Here is a 27577-nt window from a genome sequence, read left to right on the forward strand (position 1 = left end):
ATCATCCTCAACAACATGGCGCCAGCGTACAGCTGGACTGCACACAGACGCCACGGCACTTCTTCAACAAGTTACTTCACTCACTAAACGCAGCGTCGCGAAGATTTTTGTAGCTTTTCTTTTTACTTTTCTTATTATCCAGTTCGTTTGTTCTCTTTGACAAGCAAAGATCAGCCCTTTTGGTCATCGTGGTCTCAAAAACTCACCTGCTTAGCAAAAAGAACAGACAGACTGGACTCACTACTGTATTTCTCAAAGTGAAAGGAAAGTGAGCACTGAGATTACGCAGACTGGAAAAGTACTTTTCCCCAGAAAAATAAGCCATGTAACTGTGCTCAAAAGGCTTTTCTTCAGGGGACATGCATCTAAACATGAGCGAAAATAGCTGTCCACTTGAAGAAAGGGATAGAGACAGACTTCCTCCTATACTAAACCATGTAAGTATTTTTTCTGCATTTCAAATAGGCTATTGCAGACTGGTTGTAATTTACAAATATACAATATCAAAAAATATACGTTATCGTGGATGCAGCATTTTTTTGTATCTTTAAAACAATAAATTAGACACCCCATTTTTAATGCATCACTGCTTTTGAATTGGACTAATTATTTAGACTGGATCCTGCTGAGTCAACACACTCTTTGTCGTGTAAAAAGTCAGCAAAACTAAATATTGATGGAATACTTAGCTAAACATACTGCATGTGCAGTGTATTTTCTCTTAGTGAGTTTGTATTTTCTTAGTGTTGAAAGCACACAGAATACATCAGACATAATGTTTCGTTTCTGCAAAACTCTGATGCTTCTGGTTACGCAATGAGTGACAATCTCAATTAACAAGTTTTTGTTTACATCCACTATTGTTTAAATCTGTTTTAATATGTATTTTGTATTTTTTTTAAACTGATACTTCTTTTTATTCAAATATTTGAATAAGAGGGAGGGGCATATTATTAGTAGCCTGCTATTTATTTTTATTTTTATGTTAATCTGTCAGTTTCGTGTCGTATAGAGTATAGTTTATTGTAGTATCTGTTTTTCAGTGCCAAATGTGCATACAGGTGTACTGCAGCACAGTTTATTTTCTAGAAATATTGTACCGGTCCGGTAATATAACTCGGATTGTTTCATCAGCAGAGCTTGGATCGTGGACCGAAGCTCCCTTTCCCATCTTACGGAAGTTTCATCTCCACCCTGAATCACAAAAGAGAGTCAGGCAGCCATAGTTTTTCTTCTCCGTTCCTGCTACCTGCAGTTAAACAAGGTCAGACTCATTCCAGTGATGCCATTTTTGGCTAGTTCTTGTTAGATAACTTAATTATCAAATACATCCACAAGTCTGTGCTTTAGGTCTACAAGCTGGTAGGTAACACAAGCAAAGGTTACTATGGCTTTAAAATGATATGCATGAGTGATTTAAAGGTAGTTCCCTTTTACAACACGGCAAAAAACTCATTGCATTTCAAAGCTGTCGATTCGGCTGCTCTGAATTAATAACCACTTCACTGTTTTAAGCAGATGTTTTTCTTTCTTTGTCTTGGAGATCAAAGATGTTGTCTATGTGATGCATTCATCTTCAAGTCTCTGACAAGGCCCAAGTGTGTTCACGTCTAACATGTCTTTAGCACAGATGAGCTGGGAACTCGCTATGACACTACATGGGCCGGAGGCTTGACGCAGTGCTAAAGCTCGTTAAATATCTCACTTTGCCTTGTAAATTCACTGGCCGAAGCCATGAAAACATCAGTTGTTCCTACTCTAGTCCACAAGTACAAATAGTTTTGTGAATTTTAACTCATCGATCAGCCTTATTCAGTGCATTTGTTGAGAATGAAAGGACTAGGGTTCCTTTAAATAGAATAACAATTTGTGCTGATGTTAATTGCATGTCACCAGGTAGTTATTGGGATGCTGAGAGTCATTGTTTTGATAGTTGTTTCTGATAAGATAACAACTTGACAAATAATTGTTAGCTGGAGAGTGATTGCAGAAATCTCCTTAGAGGGCATGATGAACGGCCCACCTTGCTCATATTGTGAGCTGCCGTCTAATTCATTTTGTGTGTGTTTGTTTCCAGTGAGAGAGCTTCCCCCACTATTTCCAGATGTGAGACATAAGCATCGTATCTCTATTGATGTTCTCCCTCCAGAGGTGAAAGCTCGTTTTGTTTCAGAACCCATTATTCCCATTCGAACCAAAACCGCCAAAGAGTTTCAGTACGTACTTCTCCTTCCCTCAGTAACCCGCAGTATTCACAGATCAGTTACAGTATATTTAACCATATCTTTGTCTGGCTGTAGGGACGATGTTGAAAGGGCAACTATCTCAGGGGATTGGAAGCAAGTCCATGATTTCTACTTGACCACATTCGACTCCTTTTTGGAACTCAATGGTGCCTTTAAGGTGTGTTGGAGCTCCCAATACAGTGTGTTGTTCTGGTTTCAAGTGTTGTTGTTTTTTTGGTCACACTTTATACTAGGTGTCTTTAATTACAATGTACAAAATAACTGTACAATGTAATTATTGTGTTTATGTTGCATTGCAAAACACATTTGCTGCTATACTGTGGGATACGGGTAAGGTTATGGACAGGTTTCATGGTATTGTTACGTTTAAGGATAGGTTAAGATGTAAGGAAAGGGTCAACACAACAGTGTAATTATAGATGTAATTACAGAAATTAATTACAGCTGTCAGTTGTAATTACATGGTATTTTTTAAACAAGTACAATTTTAAAACATATATGTACACAATAAGTGCATTGTGTCAAATTATTAATTTAAATGTTAGTACATAGTAGTTAAAGACCTTTTTAACTAGGTTGCTGTTGATTGTTTTCATATTGCTTGAAATATCTATTGAGCATAAGTTTACTATTAAGGGCCCAAATTAATCACAGCTCACTGTAAATTATCTGTTAATTTTGTATGTGTAAAATTTAACAACAATCATTTAATATATAAAACCTAAAAAAAAATATTTCACTCGTTGCACAGTTACTAATAGCATATAATTGACCTATCTAAATGTGCTTTTATTTAGGCTTTTGAATAATGGTCATTTTATGAATGAAACATCCTTTTAAGTATTGCCAATGTTTTTAATAAGAACTCTTGGAAATCTGTGGAAAACATAACCGTGAAAGTCAGGAAAGGAGGAAAACATTTTAACATTTTGGTCTCCAAATGAATCAATGAGCTCATTGAGGGAGTAAAAAAGAACATCTGCTTACGGTTTCATCAGAAAATGTTATTTTTATATGAGGTGAATGTTTTACCAACCATTTTATATGGGAAGTATATATAAAATGTAAGTGGATAAAAAGTGTGCCTAATGTTTTTATGTTGTAATGTTCTCCTTAGAAAGAAGCAAATGCTCCCTTCAACACTATTGAAGACTCAGGAATAAACATCAAATTTGTCAATAATGTTTATGATACCTTGCTCCACACGGTACGTAAAGAAACTTTCCAATACAAAAACTGACTGAACCTCTCTTATAATTGAATTACACAGTAAGCCAGTGCACAGTGCTCTTTCTGTTGTTTTGAATTTGATTTTAACTAAATTGGTTTAATCTGGCTAATTTGCAGCCCGCAGACACACAGAAATCAGTCCTGAAGGGAATTATTAATAGCTTATTAAGAGAATGGAAAGGGTGAGTAGTGCATTGTGTTCTCTCACTGAAGCACTAAAAGAGGACAAGAAGTCTTTGCAGAAAATTGCGATTAAAAAATAATCACTGTCAGCTTTGTTTCTGTATTTTTAGGCCCCGCACAAAGGATGACCTTAGAGCATATTTTGTTCTTGTGCAGGTAATGCCATTGTTTTTACACACTTGGGCTTTCTTTTTGTTCATGAAGAAATGCATGATTTTTTTTTTTGTTCTGTTCATCTCTTAAGAAAGCAATGCTTTCTTTTACTATAACGTTTTGGCTCGATTAGTAGATCTTCAGTTTTAGTGAAAGTACTTTGAAACTACTTTAAAGTTATCGGAATTTAAGTTAGAATAGAGTCAAGATACATTACTGTTAAAAACAAAAGTAGCTTCAAAACTAGCTACTAACATAAAGTAGCTAACTACATTGAGCTAACTACATTGAAGATATTTATTAGGACAAAATTCTAAATGTATAACAATAAGATAATATTGTTTCTTGTTATGATAAGAGCAGTATTTATTCTCTAATATTTATTGTCATATTACAGTGGCAAAAAAATACAACTAATTATATTTCAGCACCAGAATTTATATAAATTTGAAAACATTGATATCAGCATGTAATAGTGTTGTCAAATGTACCGACTTGGTACCGAAGTTGGTACTTTTGACCAGGGCCGCATTAAGAGCTCACTGGGCCCCGGGGCTATGAGTTACTGCAGGGCCCCCCACCACTACAGGTCACCAACTACATGAGCTAAATGTTCTATCATTATACGAGTCATTTTATCCATCTATGATATACTTCACAGTTAAGTTATATTACTTTTAAAACGATTTTTTATCATATCAAAATTTAATGGGACTAACATTTCATAATTCTTGTGACCAATTTCAATAATAGTAACTTAAGAAAAGAATCTCAAGCTTACCGATGACAAGAGTCACAAATAACAATAGAACAAAGGCACATAAGAAATCGACCTTGAAAAATGTAAAGCACTGAATAATATTATATTGTATAAAGTAATCAAATATACAAAACATAATTTTCACTATAAATTCAACATTCATTCTTATTAATTTTACAAAAGTGATTCATTCAAGGGCAGTAAATTACTTTCTTTCTGATGTTTGATTAACATTATGGACACAAATGGCGACAGCAGCTTTATTAGCAGCTACTGTCACTTTAAGACCTCAGGGTCGGAACTCAAGTGCGCTGTGCAAAACCGCTTCAAGTTATCATTTAAAATAATTTGTATCCAAACCACAATGATTAAAAACGCGTTTAATTTATAAACTTACATCATGATGTCTCAGCAAAATTTACATATTTCTACCGGATATATTATCGCCAGCCCTTTAGGCGAATATAGAGTTTGATCAAACACAAAAAGCAAGATCAAACATCCATCAAGTTAATAATCAAACTTACCGAAAATTTGTGGGGTCGACGATGACGCTGTGTTTTAAAAAATAGTCTAGACTCTAGAATGAAGTGAAGGGTGGAGGCGATTTATTGGTTGATGCGTAGCTATATTCTAATAAGGCGCAGGCACTCCAGGCAGCTATCTATAGGCCTATGTGCAGCAGCAGGTCGATCGTTCACAAGTTAAATATAGAATAAATGTATTATGTTAAATTAAAACGTGACGTTTCATTTCACCATGCCCTGTCCTGCTGCCCACGGGGGTTTGATTGACAGGCGACCTGTCCAATCATAACGCCGAATATGCAATTTTGTCAGACAACAATGCTGTCAGTAGATTAACGTCGGTGGACTTGAACTTGAAAACGGTATGGTTTAAATTATTTAATTACAATATTTGAAAGTTGAGACTTTGTTTCATATCAACAGTAAGCTGCTCTGAACTCTCTCTCGTAGTCAATTGTGTAACGTTAGTGTGTGAGTGAGAACATGATGTGCGTGACTCGTGAGAGCCGCCTGGCTTGTCACACAGTACTTAACTAAAAAAAGGCGGGTCTTTGCGAACGGTCACTATAATATTAATGATAATGATTCCATGATAATGCATGGAATATTCGGCAAAGCGCTACTAAATAACAGGGCTAATTTGTGGGGGGCGTTGCGTGGTAAGGCTTTGGCAATCAGATGGCTAGTATTATCTGCTCCACAGCCAATCAAGGGCCCCCTCCTTGTTCGGGCCCCGGGGCTTTAGCCCCGCCTAGCCCTATTGTTAATGCGGCCGTGCTTTTGACAACATTACATGTAATTAAATAATGTGCAACCAAAAAAGATATGGGGATTGCACTTTTAAGTGACTCATTTATTTAATCTGCGAATCTTAGTCGATTAATGTATGTATTTGGTTAATTACGTGAACCGAATGAACAAACTGATTTATCATAATGAATCATTCTCCTAACACTAACTAAAATACGAGAGAGAGAAAAGATAGTTTAGGAGAGTGTGTCTGAATACTGCCTCAACTTGGTTAAAAAGCTTCATGGACAATAAAATGTGATTAACAAATATAGTGTTGAGTTTAGATGTTCATTAGAAAAATACGTTTTGAGAATAGCTAAGCTACAGTTGCGCTACAGAAAATGTAGTTATGTTAGCGTCTTTTAGTTACTTTTTAGTCTTTTAGATACACATACACTGCTGGTCTCTTCACTCCTCTTACTAGTGACCAAACCCATGGCATTAATTCAAAATTGCCTTCATTACACGGAACCCACAGACATGTGAAACTTTTCTGTAATACCTGATATTTCCATTTGCAAAACCAAAGCAGTTATCTGTGTGCGATCCTATAGATGTGCACTTATACAGCAAAATTGCTCTAATCTGTCTTTGAGTTGACCTTTGTGTTGTCAGCCATGTTAAACACCCCAGGCTGAGTAAGAGGCGAACCGGAGTTGCAGGAAACTCTTGATCTCCTCTCTCACCACATGGCCCATTGACTCCAGCCATAGCTCTGCTCTAGTGCAGACAGATCGTGAGCTAAGTGTTTACTTCACACATGACCAGCGCAGGCTGGCCTGGGACTGTCCAAATAAGGACACAGCAACTGGATTTGAGCCTGGGAAGCCGTGGGCAGAGAGAGAGACGATGGCTTGGTTAGCAAGGATTCGGTTTGTTCTGGGGTTCAGCTTTATGAAAAAAAATTTTCTCTCCATTTGATGGGGATCAGTGGTGGTGGGAGTTTAGACGTTTTCATAAACAGAAGCATGTACAGATGTCGTCCTTTGCATATAGCGCTATTCATCTCCAGACTGTTGATGGGCTCCCTGACCTACATTTCCATGGAGGACACGGTGAAATTGAAAAGCCGAGGCAATTATTGGGCTGATCTGTCTGCCACCAATGTCAGGCAGCCTCTGTATATTGCGTTCACTGTGCCGAAGGAAGGGATGAGATCATGCTGGAGAGGAAAAGAGCTGGTTTCCGCTGCAATGCCACTTCTTATTAAAAGCCAGACTTCTTTCTCTGCTCCTAAACGAAAAGTTATATTTCCTTTTTGAAGTTTGCTGAAATGCTTCTCTGTGTCGCAGAACCCTCAGTACACCAGCCCCACCACATATGTCATCTATGCACACTTACTGAGGCAAATAGCAGCCCTGGCTGAAGCGGACCACCATTTCCTGATGCACTGGTTTAAAAAGTGAGTCTGACGCAGCCAGTCTGTACAAGAGAGGAATTAACAATGGAAAAGACTAGATCTTTTTGTTTTAAATAACTTATTTCTTTTAAATAGAATTTGTGCAGTTTGTACAATTTATGTGTGAAACGTCATTATAATACCCTGCCATTCAAAAGTCTGTGGTCAGTAAGATTTTTTAAAAGAAACTAATGCTTGACTTCATTTCTTTTAAATAAATGAGCTATTTACCTTTTTTATCTTAAGTAGTTGTGAATTTAATTATGAAATATATAAATTCAACAAATAAAGTTGAATTGTGCACTATATAACAGTCAAGGCAGCTGGTGTCAAGGCATTTCACAAACTGACAGTAAAAAAATAAGTGTGTATGGATTATATCTTTCTGTTTACGATGTTTCATCTTATAGGCTGCCTCAGAAGCGTTTCAAACAGCTGGTGGAGCGCTTGCAGCTCTTCATCACCACTCGCCTATTTCCTGCCAAGCCAGAAGACCTGCCATCCATGGCAAAATGCTCTTGGTGGATTCCCTCAGCCACTAAAGTCCTCTCCCTTCTTAGTGAGTACCATTGTGCTAGCCACTAGAGAGGGCTTGGCGAAAGTCAAGATGTATTTACCTGTAATAATTCCGAACAATAAAAAAAAAATTCTAACATTGATCCATTAACAGATGCAGCAAACAGCATTTCCTGTCTCCCTATCGTCGCTTTCACTGATTTCTACAACCTAACCCTGGACCATATAGACTTTATGGAGGATTATCACACGTGGCAGGCTCACGGAAATTCAAACAGGTGTGACAGCAAAAATAAATTTTCAAAATAAAATATTGTTTAGGCAATTTTGCCTTTTTTTTAAGGATGTTTTACCAAACAATGATGCAAAAGTAAGATTCATGTGTGAAACATAATTAAAATAAACTACAATTAGGTTAGGTTTTTAAAGAAATCAATGTTATTCAGTATGAATGCATTACATTTATTAAAAGTGACCGTACATTTTTTAAATAAATTTGATATAAATCAATCCTTTCATCCTAATTTTTTTTTATCATGGTTTCTATAGAAATATTAGTACTGTTTCCAGCATTGATAATACAAATTAAACGAAATGTTTCTTCAGCACCAAATTAGCATTTTAAATTGGCATTTGAAGGATGATGTGACACTGGAGTAATGGCTGCTGAAAATGTAGCTTTTTTAACAGGAGTAGATTACTGTCAGGATCAACAGCCTGTTTCCTTTACACACTACATTTCCCATAGTCCTCCCTGGTCATCACCTGCAAACCCTTCTTAATCACCACACCTGTCTGCCATCATGCTCATCAACTCTCCATAAAAGCCAGCACCACACACACAGTGGTTGTCTGGTCTCGTCCTTGCTAACTTGGATTGCGTTTATTGCTAAACGCTTCTTACTTGCATCTACTTACCTGTCGGGATGGGCAAATGAAGCCTCATGAAGCACTGAGGCTTTCCCCTGATTGTTCCGGGAGTAGATTCAAAGCTTCGAGAGTGTCGAAAACAGCGCCATCTGGTGTTTTGCAAAAAATAAAGCAGCCAAAACCCTGTGAAAGAAGCTTTGTCGGATGTAGCAGCCATCACGCATTTCCTAGATAGTTTCATGTTATGTGCCCAAAAGCCTAACAATTCGTGTGTGTGTGTTAAATTTCTCTCTGTGATAAATTAATTTAGTCTTTAAGCTCTAGCATTTAATGCCAGTATGAATATCAATATGATGTAATAGAAGAATAATGTACACACATATATGAATTACATATGGCAAATATTTTATTTTCCTGAAATAATTTGTATTCTTCATATTAATTGTATGACAGGGTATTTAAAAAAAAATGTAATTGATAAGTCTGAATGAAAACTTACTCGTAAAGTAAGATCTGGGGCTTCGAACATTCCGACACGCAAAATGAATCGCGCACGTGATTGGACAGAAAGTGAGGCTTTGTTTGTAATTGGTCACGTGATTTCTACGTTAACAACACAAGTCTCGAATCGCGCCTTCATCTGGCACGCCCATTTATGCTCGACATGAGCTCTGACGCCTTGGTTCAAATGTCACATCACTACTTACCTGCATCTACTTAACTGTATCGTCTACCTGTGAGCCATTCATCCGTGTTCCTTCCTGCTTCCCTGGATTCCCGTCTCCTCCATTATTGTCTGTTCATCTCCTACAAAGATAAGAGACATTATTATCATCTTCAGCAATCATCAAGGTGTGTGTGGTGCAACTCACCAGTTTGGTCTGTTTCATTCCTTATTCACTCCGTTTGTTGTGATTTGCTACATTTGCCATCTCATTTCACCCTGTTGGTTAAATAGCTGTTTCATCATTGACCTCACCATTCTCCATGAGTCTGTATTCCATGACTATTACGTTTGAAAATATATTCAAATAGACATTTTAAGTTATTTTAAATTGTAATAATATTTTACAATATTACTGTTTTTACTTTATTTTACAAATAAATACAGCCTTAGTGAGCATAAGAGACTTTCAAAAATATTATTAAATCGTACCCACCCCAAATATTGAATGGTAGTGTATGCTTAAAAAAAAAGAAATAACTATTTTTAATGGGATTATTAAAATAAACTCTGTGAATCTAAAGTCTTTATTTTAATAAAATCATGCAATTTTGTCTCATAAGTAAATTACCTTGTTGTAAGGATGCTAAGATAAATTTACTGAAAAACAAATATATATATTTTTATTTCTATTTTGCAGTATACACTAGTGGTCAACCAGTATCACTCGATTAATCAACCTCACCGATGTATTGGTCTATCACTAGTGTACACTTTAAACTCCTCCCCCAGACAAAGTCATTTCTGATCTATATTTTCTCAGGTTCACCTTCTGTCAGTTCCCTTTCATCCTGTCCACAGTGGTGAAGAAGGCCATTATCCAGAGAGACTCTGAGCAGCAGATGATCAGCATGGCCAGGGTGAGAATTCACATGCCTAAAGAGCTCTCACTATAGTCTTAAGATGAAAAAGCTAGTCTCTGTTTAAGAGAATATGTCTTGTAGTCTGAGAGTGTTTTCTGATAACAATCCTAGCATGGGTGGGGCAGCATAATCGCCATTCCTATGGCTCCCTCCCAAACATATGTGTCCAGACTGTAGGATAAACAGACATGTGGCTAGAGAATAATATCATCATACACCGCAAATAGACAGGCATCATCCATATAAGAAATGTTACTCAGAAACAAGACATCTAGAGGCATGGAATAAAACCTAGATGAAGCCATGTTCTGCAAACTTGTTTCTTTCAGGGGAATGTTTACTGATAAATGCTCTCTATGTCTAATGCAGCAAACCCTGGTGGACAAGGTCTCTCGCAGGCAGAGGGTGGATATGAGTCTGCTGTTTCTCAACATTAAAGTTAGGCGTCTGCAGCTGGTCAGTGACTCACTGGATGAGGTAATACTGCTTGCTCCAGATCTGTAAACGTAGAATTGCGTCTGTTCCTGGAGATGTTACCATGAGTTCCTTTGAACCACTGAAAACTATTTAGCTCTATAGGAGGAAAGACTTTTGTCTGCATTACTCTGGATAAAGTAGCACAAATCTTCATTTTGTTTTCCTTGGCTGAAAGGACTTTCAGCCAAAAGCATTTACATTATATTCTGGAAAGTTCTGAGTCTGGCTAAGACTTAATTTGGAAAAATGGCCCCTCCATAAATGTGTTCCCTTTTTAATAGCTTTCGAGAAAGCGAGCAGACCTGAAGAAAAAACTGAAAGTGACGTTTGTTGGGGAAGCAGGGTTGGACATGGGTGGACTCACAAAAGAGTGGTTTCTTCTCCTGATTCGACAGATTTTTCACCCAGACTACGGTAAGATTGTCAGGACAAATAGTGCCAGTCTTGGATGATATACAGCTGGTATATGCTGCAAAAAAGCAGTCTTGTATTACCATAAAAACATTTAAGCAGATTTCTACAAACCCAGTTCCTTGAGAGACAAAATGGCAAATTTTTAAAAAATGTTTACTCTTATCATCTTAACAAATATGTCTCCTCACTAACAAACTTCGGAAAGGTATATGTTGAAAAAAAATTCCCAATAGTTGAGAATTTATACCCCAAAATTAAGTGCTTTTCTAATGGTATGGCAATTATTATTTTAACTCTATTAATATTTTGAAGTCAGTCGTTACTTCATTTGCCTATTTTATATTGACAGTGTGTGTAAATAATCACACAATCATGCTCATTCTGCTCGTTAATGTTTATTGTTCTATTCGGTGTCTGTGTGTCATGTTACAGGCATGTTCACATATGTGAAGGAGTCCCAGTGCCATTGGTTCAGCAGCTGGAAATGTGACAACTACTCTGAGTTCCGATTGGTTGGAGCCGTATCCTTTCATTTTCCTGCAGTTTATACAGTATAGGTGGTCACGTGTGGGTGTGACAAACTTAAAATAGTGCATAAATATAGAGTCAGCTCCCACTTGGCACACACTTCAGAGGTTCATTCTCGTCCTTCTGTTTTCTGGTGGGAAATGTATTTTCTGCCACCAATCTGTGCTTTGATGATGTGAAAATGGAGCATATGCTATTTTTATGCCATGTGATTTCTAAATGTTAATTACACAGGGTTATAATGCAATATGACACTAATGAAAGATGCACAGATATAGTTATAGTTATGAAATGGTTTTGTAAATGATGTGGTGCGGGGGCGGGCACGTGTCAGTGTAGAGACCCCGGTCCACACGGTGCTCTTGGGAATGTGTAGGAGAGACACGGTGGCAGCCAAAGACTGCCATGTCCTGCTTTTACCCCTCTAATTGTCCCCCTGGCTCAGGCTTCTTGATACATCTGGCCGGTCCAGCGCACGACCTAGCCTGAGCCTGAGTTCTCTCTCCTGCAGCACAGAACTGCTGTGTCACATCAGTGAAAAATTATGAAATAAAGATTCTTTTGTTTTGTCCCGTTAGGAACAGCCAGAGCTCGGTTTGTGTTGTCTCATCGCTGCAGTCCTCATGGAAACTGTCCCGCCTGTCTGCTCTCTCCCCTCTCTCTCTCTCTCCTGAGCTGAGGACTTTTTTTCCATCGCCCTCACTACACATATGGAGAGCACATGGGGTTGAGTTGTCAACTACAGCTGAAAGCACTTACTCACAGGGCTTTTAACTTTTTCCTCTAAATGTATTATACACCTGTTGGGTGTTCTTCCATGCATCTTACTGTGATACTTTAGGGGATGTTGCGATATTAGGAAATATGAAAGAACTTGTGCACACTAGTGGCACCAAAGCGTTTCAACGGCTTTCTTCATCTTCAATTGGTATTCAGTTGGGACGCTCAAACAGATTACGGTACAATTCCATTTGGTGTCACTAGTTGCACAGAAATGATAAGTTGTGTCTCAAATCATGTACTAAACATTATGCAATTATACTATGTGCTGAACCATCTAGTGTATGGTTTTTATAAGATTATTATGTCATCCAACATCGGATCGTCAGTCTGATTGTCCCTCCCCCTCAGCTACATAAGGAAAGAGGTAGGGCTGCCCTCGACTAAAGATTTTTGTAGTCGACTAGTAGCCATTCATTTAAGCCATTAGTCGACTAATCGAGTGTTTATATTAATAAGCCATAAATCATAATAATGCCTCTTTAATTGCCTTTATAAAACACGTATAGCCTAACGAGCGCACAAATTCAAACATAAAGTTTGCCACAGCGCACCAGACCGGTAAAAGAAAGAAAGAGGCTGTCTAAACATTTTAATAATTTATTGGTAATGTTTTCTGTGTTTTCGGCTGCAGCGATTAACTCAACGATGCTGACTCGTCATCTCCGCCTATGTGCTCGTTTCAGACGGATTACATAATCAGAGAATATTTATTTTCCATTGGAATCTGTTCATTCAAATGTAAAAAATAAAAAAGCCACTTTTTCGAGTTTTTTTTCTGCGACTAAACAACTGATAAAATGTAGGTTAGTCGACTTTTAAGGGACAGCCCTAGAAAGAGGTGACAGTTGAGTGCATGAAGTGTCCAACCACACTTTTTTTCGGCTAATTAAATGCATTATCTGGGAATTTGAATTTTACTTTTTCGAAAATTGAAAAGGAAAAAAGTGTAAGGCAGGCAATATGTCATCAAAGAGAAGTCTGACATGTGAGATTGAGTTATGATATATTAAACATGCATGGATGAATTGTTAACAATAATATAAAAAATGTGCATTTAGAAAACGAATATGGTACATTTTTATTTTATTTTATGGCTGTCAAATTTAAAGGAAGATTAATTCCTTAAGCACTAGTACTTTAGCATATAGAGCAGCTCTGGTCTTCAAGGTCCACTTTCCTGCAGAGTTAAGTTCCAACCCTAATCAAACACACCTTATCAATGGGCCTTTGATATCCCACAATCCTGTGCATATACACTACAGTTCAAAAGTTTGGGATTGGTAAGAATTGTCTTTTGCTCAAAGTCTCTTATGCTCATCAAGGCTGCATTTATTTGATTAAAAAAACCCCAGCAATATTGTGAAATATTATGTTTTAAGATAACTTTTTTTTTATATTAAAAATGTTATTCATTCTTGTGATGGCAAAGCTGAATTTTGCCAAAAACACATGATCCTTAAAAAATGAATATATCAATAGGCCTATATAGATTAAATCAATATGCTGATTTGTTGCTGAAATACTTTTCTCATTATTATCATCTATGTTGAAAAAAATTGTGCTGCTTATTTTTTTGTCAAAACCATGAACTTTTCATAATTCTTTATAAAATATAAAGTTCGAAAAACAGAAATAGAAATCTTTCGTAACCTTATAAATGTATTCACTGTCACTTTTAATCAATTTAATGTAATCCTTGTGCAAAAAAGTATTAATTTCTTTAAAAAAGTATTACTGACCCCAAACTTTTGAATGGTTGTGTAGTTTGGTAGGCTAATTTAAAGATGTGCATTTTTGTATATTTTGTTTTTGAAAAATTTATTTCATTTCTGCTCTTAAAAAAGCTTTGCAACCGTTAACTATTTGCCTGGTTATGACTAAAGCTCACTTGATCTTGATTTAGATACAATTATGGAAAGTAAACAGTTAAAGGTGCCTTCATACTAACACAGGGTGGCCGCGGGTCCTTAAAGTCTTAAAATGTCTTAAATAAAGTTTTCCTAATAAAAGGCCTTAAAAAGTATTAAAATGTCTTAAATTCAGATTCGATGGGCCTTAAATATTTCTGGTCACATTACCGCTAAAATTTCTCCAGTCTGACGGACCCAATGTCCGTCAAATAACCAGTGAAGCATCGAATCGCAAGAATGATTATGATTTTATTACATAAACAGCGATTGATAATGATAATGTATTTCTGGTAGTGCTGTTGAGACTCGCCCGTCTCTGTGAGAGAGTTTATAGTGAGAAATCAAAACAAACGAGCATAACCGCACATATAAAAAAAAATCACAGAAGAAACATACTGAGGTAAAAATTCAAAATGTTTTTTTATTTACATATGATATAGTTAAGTAACATAACATTACGGGAGCTATTTTGCTGAATATTCTCACGATTGCAAATGTAACATTGATTTTAGTTCAATAAACAAGTAGTTAATATTAAATTACTTCACTGACTTAGGTTAAACATTAAATATTGCATATACGTATGTAATATAATGTGTATTTCCATCACAGGTTTGGTCTTAAATTTCATTCAAAGTGGCATTAAAAAGGTCTTAAAAAGTCTTAAATTTAACTTGTTTATATCTCCCTGTAGCAGATAGCGGTGACTTTGGTTTCGGACGCAGCCATTGTGTAACAGAAGGCTATACAAGTAGATGTGTGTCAGGTCTGTGAATCTCTCCAGCTGTGTGCACTTAACCCCATCTGTCAGCTTATGGGCTTGGCTGTGTATAACAGCATCACACTGGACATCCGCTTCCCCCCCTGTGTCTACAAGAAGCTGCTGACCCCGCCCGTTGTGCCGTGTGACCTCGACACCCCCGTTGGCATGGCGACCCTCACCCTGGAGGACCTCCGGCAGATTATGCCTGTATGTACACAAGCTGTGACACACATCATGGCATAATATTCAATCCAGTCCAATCCTGATGAACACAGAGTTTGTAAGTCACTGCGATGTTTGAACCACCAGATGTCATTGTGCAGTGTAACACATTATTATTTAGGATGTGTTTCTCATTATTTGGTGACATTGAGCTCACTCAGCCATGTATAAACAGTGTAGATGGCTGACAGAATAGTCACTGGAAGCAGAAATAGCTTTTGCGTTATTTGCACTTCCAGGGTGTCACCCAGCCATCACAGGCTCACACACTCCTGTTGTCTCCTGGATGCGACTAATAAGCCTCAGATGATGCATTGTTTGGTAATAGCACTCTGTTGGCTTTCAGCTTTGCTGATTTAGTTACGCCTGTTTTGTAATTCTCACAACACCCTTTGAAGTATCATGATTTTATTTTATTTTGAACTCCTTAATCCTTCACATGCTAGTTTCTCATGTTTTGTTTCTAATATAGCAAAATATCAAGTACAAAATTTCCAATTACAGTTACTTATTACTGTTAATTATGAAACAAACAAAATCGTCTGTATGTATACAAGTCTGATTTTACTTACGAAAGTTTGGGGTCAGTAAGTTTTTCAGTAAGGTCAGCAATGCTGTTCTTTTGAAGAATACTGAATCCTGAAAAAAAATGTATCATGTTTCGACAAAAATATTAAGCAGCACAACAGTTTTTAACATTTATATTAATAAAAAATGTTTCTTGGGTATTAATTCAAACACTTAAGAAATCCAAATCAGCATATTAGAATGATATATGAAGAATCGTGTCACACTAAAGCCTGGAGTAATGACTGATGAACAGTATGTTTTGCTATCACAGGAATAAATTAAATTTTTAAATTGATTAAAGTAGTTATTTCACTATGCTACTGTTTTTGCTGTATTTTTTATCAGATAAATTCAGCCTTGGTGAGCATAAGATACTTTTCTTTCAAAAACATTAAATATTCTTAGCAACTCCAAACTTTTGAACGGTAGTTCACTTATTTTCCCAACAGAATTGGACTAACATGCAAAGCCACTGCTGAAGAAAACACACATTTGTGCAACTTTTGACTCAAAACTGAGATACAAACATTGTAGCAAGCAACTTCACTGTTTGCCAACTAGTCCTGCTCTCCCCTATATCATTATTCATTACAGTTGTTTTTTTAAATGGTATATTATTACACTTAGTAAGTTTTAAATTCCTTTAATTAGAAACACATGGGGTAATCATGACTGAATGGTTCCAGTGTACTACAAAGCTAATTTGTTTTCTTTGAGACATAATGAAATGCTTGTTCAGATTCAGACATTGCCTCTCCTGTGTCCAGCAGAGGGCGCCCAATATTAGCTATTTCTTCTGAAGCAACACTCTTTGTCATAATACAGACTAGTATGTATACTGAAATATAATGTACTAGTAAAACTAGTTAAGCTCCGCTTTCATATTGATTTCCCTTCACTCCTGTTACTGCAAAGTCAGATTTAATTGAGCCAGATGTTCTGTTTTAACAGTCTCTGGCTTCCTCCAAACTTACATAACTGCCTGCGGGCGTTGTTTGCTTCCTTGTTTCAAAATTTTTCCAAAGGTAATGTGGACGTGGAACCTCTAAAGCTACTTTCTTAAAAAAAAAAAAAAAAAAAAAAGATTTCCGCAATTTGCCTCAAACAGCACAAACATCTCATCTGCTATTACCAGTATTATTTTATTAGCTACACAGACTTCGAACTAAAATGAAGTGCAGCCCTTTAACATAAGATTTAATGCTTACACAGTCACAGATACTTCACATAATGTTACATATGTTGAGACATTATCATCTCTACTTTATTGTATTTTCAATGCAGTTTTTTATGGTTTGTATTGAAAAGTGTTCCTTCCTCGCCAAAGGAGAAATACACATATAAAAAGTTGCAAATTCAGAATATTTGTCTAATGTAAGTGCTTGTGTGTACATTTCAGGATCTTGCTCATGGGCTTGGGGAACTCCTTAGCTATGAAGGAAATGTTGAAGAGGACTTTTACACCACATTTCAGGTGAGTCTCTAAACTTGACCTGTACAATCAGGATGTTTGCTCTCAGACTTTTCTCTCATCCCATGGTATCTAACAGATAAGCATGTGTGTCTGATTGAACTAGATGATCAATTCTACAGATAATGGAAGCAGAGGTCATTTCTGTACATTTTCCTCTAGGTATTTCAGGAAGAACTTGGAGTGGTCAAGTCATATAATCTGAAACCAGGAGGGGACAAGATTCCTGTTACCAACCTAAACAGAAAAGGTGAGAGAGTCTCCACTCTCTAGTTATGTGCATGACTGTGTTTTCGCTTTTCAACATGAATTGCCTCATTGTCTTATTCCCACTACTGAAGGATTGATCTGTTTGTCCCTGCACAGAATACATCCAGCTCTACATTGATTTCCTACTGAATAAGTCCATCTACAGGCAGTTTGCTGCTTTCTATCATGGTTTTCACAGCGTTTGTGCCTCAAATGCCCTAATGGTAAGTTTGCTGTATAGTTTTCGTCAAAATCCTCATTGCATGGTAAAGGAATTCTGAGGGGAATACTCTGGAAGCAAGTGAGTAGAAGCCAAGAAACAGCTTGACATTTCACCTCAACTAATCATTTTTAGCAAAGCAAGCTCTGCAATATTCTACTAGTGGCTCTCAGACAGAGAGAGTTTCAGGGGCAGGAGAGAGGGCAGGGTCTGTGGGCCGTTTTTTGTGTGTGTGTGTGTGTGTGTGTGTGTGTGTGTGTGTGTGTGTGTGTGAAGGCTACATCTGTGTATGGGCCACCCCTTCCCCCTCTGTTGGAAGGGTGCCCTGTAACTGGGCCTGCTTTGTTTGTTCAATCTCCATACCATATCCAGGCTCTTCTGCTACTGGCTGGGAGAGACCTCAGAATTCAAGGTCATATAGAATGAATAGAGACCCCCAGAAAAATGCAAGTCTCTTGCTCTGCTTAGCATGTCAATTGGAATCTGAACAAAGGCGCAGTTTCTTGCAGAATTTACACAGCTCATGAGTATGTCACTTAACATGCTCTCCTCCATTTGTTTAAAAACAGCCAATCCTGACTAAATGAACTGGCTAGTTTATGAGATTTCTTTTTTCTTTTTTTTTCTTACATTGTTTTTTAATACATTTCATATTATTGAACTAAATATTATTATTGTAATTACTAATAAGTAACTCCAAAGTAGTCTGTAAGAAAATACATTTAATACAATATGAACATATAATAAAAACATATTTTATAATACAATATAACAATTAATTATATTATTATTAATAATAAATAGTTATTACTATTATTTACTAATTATTAATATATTAAATATAAATTAATTTAGAACAAAACAATAATAATGGAAATAATTATTGATTACAAAATTAGCTATGCTTGAAGAAATAGATTGCTATTCAAATCGGAATATCAGTTTCAATTTATATTTTGCCTGAAAGAATATCCAGTACAATTTAAAGAGACCAAAACTGATATACATTATTGACTTCCTGAGCTCTTTAGACTCTTTAGATTTTTTTTTTCATGCCAAGCTGTTGTACGGTGGGAAAATGTCTTTATTGTGATATATGGATAACAATGTTTTGTATCAGCAGAAGTTGAAGTTGTTTTGTTGTTGCTTATTTTGCATGTTGGCACTAGTTGACATTCCCTGCAGTTTGCTGAGTTAATTGTTCTTAATTAAAATTCTTGTGTCTTAATGCATTGTTAAAGGAGTGTGATTCAAACTGTGCCCTGGAATAGTTTGCATAAGAAACCACATCTACCAATACACATTTTCTTTCTTATTGCAAAACTTTCTTTTATAAAAACAACACTTAATTGAACCCTAAAACTACTGATGATGTGTATAGTGTTCAGGATGAAGTGTATTTTTTTGGATATTTTTCTCTATGCACCAGGGCAAATAGTAAATTGCACGTATGTTTATCTTGGTGATGATTCAGCCTCGATTTAGACTTCCCAATATGGTGCTACCCCAGACTGCTCTCTTAATCAAGAGATGCACACAGAAAAAAAGAAAAGCAGAGGGATAGTTATTTCATCAGACCATTTTAAGGAATGTTCAGCCTGTGAATCATTGGTTTCTCTCAGGGTTCACTGAACTGCACAATCACTGGTTGCTTTGCTCAGTTGTTTTTCTCTCTGTATGTTGTAGGATCAGCTGTACATGTGTCTAGTTGGTTAACAGTGTTACGGTGGTAACATAGTGTAACAATGAGAAGAAATAAACATGATTTCAGACCTCCTCTGGCCTGATTCCACTAGCCATGATCAACTTTAGACCCTCCCTGTCTTTAGTGATTACGCAACAGTTGACTGTGTCCCTGGCTGCTTATGTAAGAGGCTCTGTAACGGTAATATCTGACTCGCTGGTCCTGGTGTGGTGTGAGGCGGGGAGGGGTGAGGTGGAGGGTTAGGGTAGGGGAAGGACGTGGCAGATTGGTTGGGACCATTGCTACATATTTTGTGGCTTAAAGACCTATCTTTATCTTTCTTTCTCTCTGTCTTTCACACTGTATGTCTGTTTCTCAACACACTGCACAGCACAGTCTATGTACGTGCAGGGTGTGGCATTAGAAAGGGTTTCATGTTAATACCAACACAGAGTAATTTTACTTTACTTTTATTTTAATTTACTTTTTTTTTCTTTTTGGTGTGTATAAAATGTGTGATGCAAACACAAATGCAAAAAAAAATTGTTTAATATGCAGATTTGACTGTTTCTTTAATTAATGTTTTTTTTTTCTCTAGGGCTGTCAATCAACTCTTTATTTTAATTGAAAATTTTAATTAAGGCCATATTTTGTATTAAATGTTAAGAAATTAACATTTATTTTGTTGAACATTTTAATTTGGTTTATTTTGTCATGTCTTGCTGTTTTTCAGCATCTAGCATGACTTTTTAAGATGCTGTGCCAAATTAAAAGTGTAACTATAAAGAATGCAAATGCTAGAATGCATAAATTGGGCAGTTGGTAGGTACTTGTAGGATAATTTATTAACCCTTTTCAATGAGGTTATTTTTTTTTAACATTAGTTAATATATGAGGTGTCATAAACTAACAATGAACAATAATGTTTAAAGTATTTATTTAAACCTGGATTGACATTAATTAATCAACTTGGCTGTATAAGTAATTTCAACTTAAATTATATTAAACTGACTTTGAAAAATGAGTTGAATATTATATAACGGTCTCAGGTTACGTATGTAACCCTGGTTCCCTTTCGTAGTCACTACGAGTTACGTTGTGACGACGAATGGGATTTCGCTTAGAAAGCCTCTCATCTTCGAGAAATAAAACGAGCCAATGGCAAAGAAATGCCATGGGTCTGCGGAATTTGCATAGCGTAACTCCGCCCCACCTCGTGGGTATATAAGGAAGTACGCTGGCAACATGCAGATATGTTTTCGCTTCGGAGCCAAGTGTTTCACTTCACTCCACAAGCCATCCTGAGATCGACTTCATCTCCACTCTCTTCGAGACGAGCTTCTCTCCAGGTGTTGGTGTGACGGCGAGTTCCAGCGAGTGCACATTCCCTGCTGATCTGTGCAGTGATCTGCCTGAGTGTGTGTTCTCTCCCTGGTCGCTTCAACACTCTGCAGAGTTTTTTCCTCTCACTCTTTTTAAAGTGCACTTAACCCGTGCACTTCTGGTTGCGGTTGGCAGGTTTCTGAGTTTGATGGGCACAATCGCTGTCTTGCGTGTTTGGGCATAGAGAGATCAGCGTTTGTGGATGATTCATGTTCTCACTGCGGGAACATGACCATCACAACACTTCAGTCGAGACTCGATGACCTCGTCAGAGGGAGAGTCCCCTCATCCACACCCCGATCTACCCCCTCCACGAGGGGTGGTACTTCGGCTGGTGGCCAGGGTGACCTGAGGGTGTCGGTGTAGAATCAAGCGCCGCCGATTTGTCCTCGACCCACACCCCCCTCTCCAGTGTTGCAACCCGTGAGCGTTCCGACGACGCCCGCCGGACCGTCTTCTGAGGTTCCTTGTGTGTCTTTTGGCTCTCCAGACGATGAGACCATGTCGATTGCTGCATCACAAGGTGAGCAGTAGTCCTCGGGAGATGATGATTCGGCTGTGCTGCCGCCTTCGGGTGTGCCAGCATTGCCTGAGTCAGATCCAGAGTTGACTGCCATGCTTTCCCGGGCAGCCGCAAGCATCGGGTTGGAGTGGAACCCTCCACCCCATCCTGAGCGCTCGCGGCTGGACGATTAGTTTTTGGGTGTGGCCGCTGATCCCCGTTAGCATCCAACCCCAATACCTTTCTTCCCGGATGTGCATGAGGAGGTCACGAGGTCCTGGAAGACACCCTTGTCTTCCTGTGATCGTTCGGCGACCTTCTCCGCTTTTCCTCCCCTCGATGGGGCCGCTGCTAATGGGTACACTGGGGTTCCCCAGGTCGAACATTCTGTTGCGATGCAGCTGTGTCCGCAGAGCCAGCGGCGCCCCAGCCCTCTCCAGCCCCTCTAAACGCCAGGCTAAGCGGTGCTCCTGAGACGGGCTGCTCAGAGATGGTGGTCAATTCTTCACAGGAGCTGGTAGCAGGGCCACTCCTTCCCCCGGTCTTCTTTTATTCTTTTAATCTTTTATTCTCCACTCCCCGCTGCTCACCCCCGGACGGGCAGCACCCTATTGTGGTTAAAGAAAGAATTGACACATCCATCTCTGAGCCCCCAGAGGTCCCGGATGACAGTCCCGCTCGCTCGCTCAAGCGTTCCGGGAGATTTTAACTAATTTGCGGGCATCAGGGAGCCATTATCAATATGCGGGAGACTCCCGGAACGTCTGCTGATAGCGAGGGGATTATTGAAGATGCCGAAGACAAAACGCTCCAAGGTTTGGCTGCATTCTCGTGTAAAATTACGCGTCAGAACGATTGTCTGAAGCCCATAATAATCACGATTCACTCCAATCCATTGGCTGATGGCGCGGCCGCCGCCTTGACGCTCACGTCATCGTATTATATTAGCGCGCGCATCATCTGCTCCTCAGATTTCTCTGCCGAAAAATGAAGCTTGTCTGCAGCGCGAGGAGTTTGGCAGTGAACGCAGCGTCTCGTTCCCTATTCAGAGAACATGGGTTACACCAGTAACCAGAGACATTCTCTTTCATAGGTTTACTCAAAGCTGCGTAGCTAAGACGCAGTGGGAACGAAATACCAAACTTGCCAAGCTAAGCGCTGCGTAACTAGTACAATGATCAGATAACTTACATGACTGGTTCAAGCAGACAAAACATGGGAACCTGTAGCCATGTCGATATTAGATTACCCAGGTAGTAATCTCTGTTAATCTCCAGTATTATTACATTGTTTGATACAATATTGTTTTATTTGATATTATGTAATGTGAATTTTTATTTTATATTGGTTTATTTATTATTACCATGTTACTTGTATTTATATTGTTTACAGATATAAGTTAATATTGTGTCCAGTTTGGCCCTGTAAATAAAGGGGTATTATTTTTTGACAAAGTGTGTGCGGTTTCGTTTTCTTAAGTACCGTTTCAAGAACCGTTTAAGCACCGGAACCGTTTAAAAAATCGAGTAGGTACTGGTATCGGATAAAACCCAACCGATACCCAACCCTAATTAAGAGGGTAGGGGACCTGCAGGCATTTTCCGTTGAAGCGTGCCTGGAATTCGGGCCGGCCTATTCTCACGTGATCCTGAGACCCCAGCCTGAATATGTGCCCAAGGTACCCACCACTCCCTTTCGAGATCAGGTGGTGAACCTGCAAGCGCTGCCCCTGGAGGAGGCAGACCCAGCCTTGGCATTGCTCTGTCCAGTACGCACCCTCTGTGCTTACGTAGACAGAACCAATGTTTCAGGACCTCTGACCAGCTCTTGGTCTGTTATGGTGGGAAGCTGAAGGGAAAGGCTCTCTCCAAGCAGAGGTTGTCTCACTGGATAGTGGACGCCATTGCTTTGGCATACCAGCAGCAAGGTCGACTGTGCCCCCTTGGTGTGAAAGCCCACTCCACCCGGAGTGTGGCTTCCTCTTGGTGCCTGGTGCCTCGCTAACAGACATCTGCAGAGCTGCAGGCTCGGCGACACCCAACACATTCGCAAGATTCTACAATCTCTGAGTGGAGCCAGTTTCCTCTCATGTACTATACTATACTCTAATATTGCCTATTACCGAGCAATAATTGCATATTTCCACTGAGATGTGCTTCACAGTGTACCTTGGTATTCCTGTGTTAAGTAGGAGTCCTTCGTCCGTGCTAGTCTCACGACAGGGAGCTTAGACTTACGCAGGGCACTGGATGACAGCCAAGGTGGCGTGATTAGACTGGGAACCCCATTCGTCGGCACGACGTAACTTGTAGTGACTACGAAAGAGAACGTCTCAGTTACATATTTAACCCTCGTTCCCTGAGTAGGGAACCCTCCACTTCCGCTGTAAACGCCTGAGTTCAGTCTCGGCTGCTCAGCGAAGAAACATCTGCATGTTGCCATCGTACTTCCTTATATACCTACGAGGTGGGCCGGAGTTATGCTATGCAAATTCCGCAGACCCATAGCATTTCTTTGCCATTGGCTCGTTTTATTTCTCGAAAATGAGAGGCTTTCTAAGTGAAACCCCATTTGTCGTCACAACGTAACGGGAACGAGGGTTACATACGTAACCGAGACAGGGAACAAGACGCTGCATTGAGATACTGTGGGAACGCCCCTGCGTGATTGCGTCGTGAAGCACGTGTATAATCAGTCCAATGGAAAGACGAGACGTCATAGGCGGGAGACGTCATAGGCGAGTGACGTCATCGACCAGGAAACTATAAAGCACATCTGAAAACAGACTGCACTACCGTCTGTGCCTTCAGGCATGCGCTCTCTGTATACTGTCCCTGTCTATTTATTGTTGTCTGTCATTGCAAGCTCAATATTTCACAGAAAGATATATACAGTATATATATATATATATATTAGTGCTGTCAAACGATTAAAATATTTAATCGCGATTAATCACATTAATGTCACAGTTAACTCGCGATTAATCGCAATTAATCGCACATTTTTATCTATTCTAAATGTCTCTTGATTTCTTTTTGTCCCATTATTTTTTCTAATTTTAATGCTCTTATCAACATGGAAAACTGGATCGGCTTGCTTTGTGCAAATGTTTTTTATTGAAAACAACATTGGCATATACTGTGTTCAATTTCACACTAACATTCTCACTTGGAGCAAATAATCTCTCACACAATGTAACACTGTCCATCAATAAAAGGGTGAAAGAAATACTGACGATTGACGAGGGGGCGGAGAATTCGCATCAGCTGTGTGTGTGCTTGGCCATCAAGTGGTATTTCAGACTGGACGTGCTGCGATGATGATAGCTCAGTTCACAACGACAAAACACACAGATCACTTTGGTCTTGTCAATGGAACCATTTGGCAACTTTTTAAAAGTAAACTTTCAATTCAGAATCTTATTGGCATCCATTTCGGCGTCTCGCGCTCGTCATCCACTCAAAACGTAACGTTAACCTACTATTTGGCCGGCTCGCAAGCCCAAACGTGTGCCTGTTGTTTTGTTTCCGGTCTAGCTGGATCCGCTTGCGCTTTGGTCGATGAAGCAACAAAACGTCCTCGCGCGGCGTTGAAATGAATGGGTTTCATAGCGCAGCGCCGCGCATGACGTGTCCTGTTGCAAAAGCATGTGAAAAAAACTACAAAGTTTGCTAGGCCAAAAAGACCGTTAATCGCGCGATAAAAAAATTAACGCCGTTAAAATGGGTTTGCGTTAACGCCGTTAATAACGCGTTTAACTGACAGCCCTAATATATATATATATATATATATATATATATATATATATATATATATATATATATATATATATATATAATGGCGAGCAAGCAAGATTTCAAGTGGTGCGTTGTTCCCTGTCCTCGTTTTATCACGGGTGGGGACACACATCAGCTTTGTACACATGCAGTGGCATTCCAACAGCGTCTCGCCTTATATAACTTAATAGTTAAAAAAAATATTTTGATGAGTTCAAGTAATGTATAAAATGTTGTCATGACTTATTGATCATATCGTTTTTTACAGCTTACTGTTCAAATTGTTTTTTGAAAGAGATTAATATTCAGCAAGACATTAAATTGATCAAAAGTGACTTAGACATTTACAAAAGATTTCTATTTTAAATAATTGCTGCTTAATGTTTTTGTGGAAACTATTTTCAACATTGATACTAAACGAAATGTTTCTTGAGTGTGAAATCAGCATATTAGAATGATTTCTGAAGGATTATGTACAGTAACACTAACGACTGGAGTAATAGCTTCTGAAAATTCAGCTTTACCATCACAGGAATAAATTACATTTTAAGATATATTAATATAGAAAAGTTTTAAGTTTTTTTATTTTAATTTGTAATAAAAATATATATATATTACTGATTTTAATGTATTTTGATTAAATGAATGCAGCCTCTTTCAAAAACATTTAAAAAAAACCTACAGACCCCAAACTTTTGAATGGCAGTGTACATTTATACATTGTCAGTTCATGTTTGCTTTTGCTAGTGCTAAATAACTGTAATTAATGTTACTTATTGCTAATGTTCATGTATAGAACTTTACTATCAAGTGTTACCCATACTTTTTTGTTGCAATGTTTATGCGCAGATTGTGTGAAATTAAATGTATAATTTTTATACACTATTTAAATAAATAAAAAATCTCCACAAACATGCATCTAATTATAACTATAGAAGTAATATAAGGACTCATTAAATCTGTCATTTATGTAGCTCTTGAGGCCAGAAGAGGTTGAGATCCTGGTTTGTGGAAGTCCTAATCTGGACATGGGCTCTCTGCAGCGAGTGGTGCAGTATGAGGGCTACAGTAAGACTGACCCCACCATCCGGTACATGTCTTGTATACAATTTGTTATAGTCATGCTTTCAAATGCATGTCTATTAGTAGAAAAGTGACTGTTCTCTCTGGTGTTGCAGGGCCTTCTGGGACGTGGTTCTGGCCTTTTCGTTGGAGCTGCAGAAGAAACTGCTCCACTTTACCACAGGAAGTGACCGCGTTCCTGTGGGGGGAATGGCCGACCTCAACTTCAAAATCTCCAAGATTGATGTCTCCACTGACTGGTAATCATCACAATGGCTGATTGCAGTGAAACGACTGCATGCATGTTCATTCTCTACAGTTTATTTATTCATCTTCTTCGCAGGCTTCCAGTGTCGCATACATGCTTCAACCAGATTTGTCTACCTCCATACAAGAGCAAGAAAGAATTACGGCAAAAGTTAACTATTGCCATTTCAAATGCAGAGGGCTTCGGATTGGAGTAGATTACAGTTGTAAATCTGATCATCCAATTTATTACTGTATTCAGCCTGCATTCACTGAAAGATAATGGGCAATGATATTGATATATGATGATTAACATCCAACAGGGTTGTGCATCAACTGAATTTGGATTTTTGAATGGTAGTGTAGATGTATTTGTAGTATTGTTGGTTCATTAAAACCTTTTTTGAAAGATTTTGAAATTATAGGTTTATAGACTTCATTTGCCAGAATGCATTGCCTGTGTTAAATATCAGTCAATTCCACTTCCTGCCATGCCAATTCCAATTCCAAATCGATTACCTGCGTTTGTGGTCAATTCAGTTCACATTCACACTCATGAAACAATTCATAGGAGGATAACGCACAGCAGTGATATTGTAAGCTCTAGATGTAAAGTTTCAGCAATATGACATATTGTGGAGTGTGTGTACAGTGTAGTATTATTTGTTGTGAACCAGGGTTCTATGATGAACCCAGTTAAGCTGTTCGTCTTTAGTCGTTATGTAATTTGGACTCCTCGTTGCTGACTGCTTGAGTGAAGGACCGAACATTTTATGTGGTATTAGAATATGTGGATTTTATGGATAATACAGTGTATATTTGTTCAAGAAGCTCAATTGTGCTGCAATATAAAATGAAAACTAAAATGTTTTAGGATTTTCTCTTCAGCATAGGCCTGGTCTAATGTCCCATGCTCCTGTTGAAAGTAGGTCAGTAAGGGGCTTGGTCTCAGCTAAAATAGCCTGGAAAACAGGCTGTCAAACTTACCCAGCATTCTTAAAGAGACAGCGCTTTGTCTCCAGGGTTACAGAAGCCCACAGTTTTAATAAAAGCT

At 38.3% G+C, this 27577-nt stretch overlaps 1 protein-coding gene across 2 annotated transcripts; it reads left to right on the plus strand.

Moving 5' to 3' along the window:
• On the plus strand, positions 1 to 26894 carry hectd2 (HECT domain containing 2). Of its 2 annotated transcripts, none has more exons than XM_056253090.1 (21): positions 1 to 437; positions 1135 to 1264; positions 2078 to 2216; positions 2301 to 2403; positions 3364 to 3453; positions 3594 to 3658; positions 3770 to 3815; positions 7184 to 7293; positions 7701 to 7849; positions 7961 to 8084; positions 10164 to 10260; positions 10633 to 10740; positions 11022 to 11154; positions 11587 to 11675; positions 15187 to 15345; positions 17330 to 17404; positions 17564 to 17651; positions 17768 to 17874; positions 26190 to 26305; positions 26394 to 26537; positions 26621 to 26894. In XM_056253090.1, the coding sequence occupies exons 1-21, from the start codon at positions 360 to 362 to the stop codon at positions 26739 to 26741; spliced, it is 2271 nt and encodes a 756-aa protein (XP_056109065.1). In that variant the 5' UTR covers positions 1 to 359; the 3' UTR covers positions 26742 to 26894. The 2 variants fall into 2 exon arrangements, with proteins under 2 accessions (XP_056109065.1, XP_056109066.1); XM_056253091.1 differs by having other exon boundaries at positions 1138 to 1264; positions 26621 to 26893.
• The last annotated feature ends 683 nt before the right edge of the window (positions 26895 to 27577 follow it).

The sequence above is a fragment of the Rhinichthys klamathensis genome, unplaced genomic scaffold, assembly GCF_029890125.1.
Source record: "Rhinichthys klamathensis goyatoka isolate OS25496 unplaced genomic scaffold, OSU_Roscu_1.1 h1tg000101l_1, whole genome shotgun sequence".
NCBI classification, from domain to species: Eukaryota; Metazoa; Chordata; class Actinopteri; order Cypriniformes; family Leuciscidae; genus Rhinichthys; species Rhinichthys klamathensis.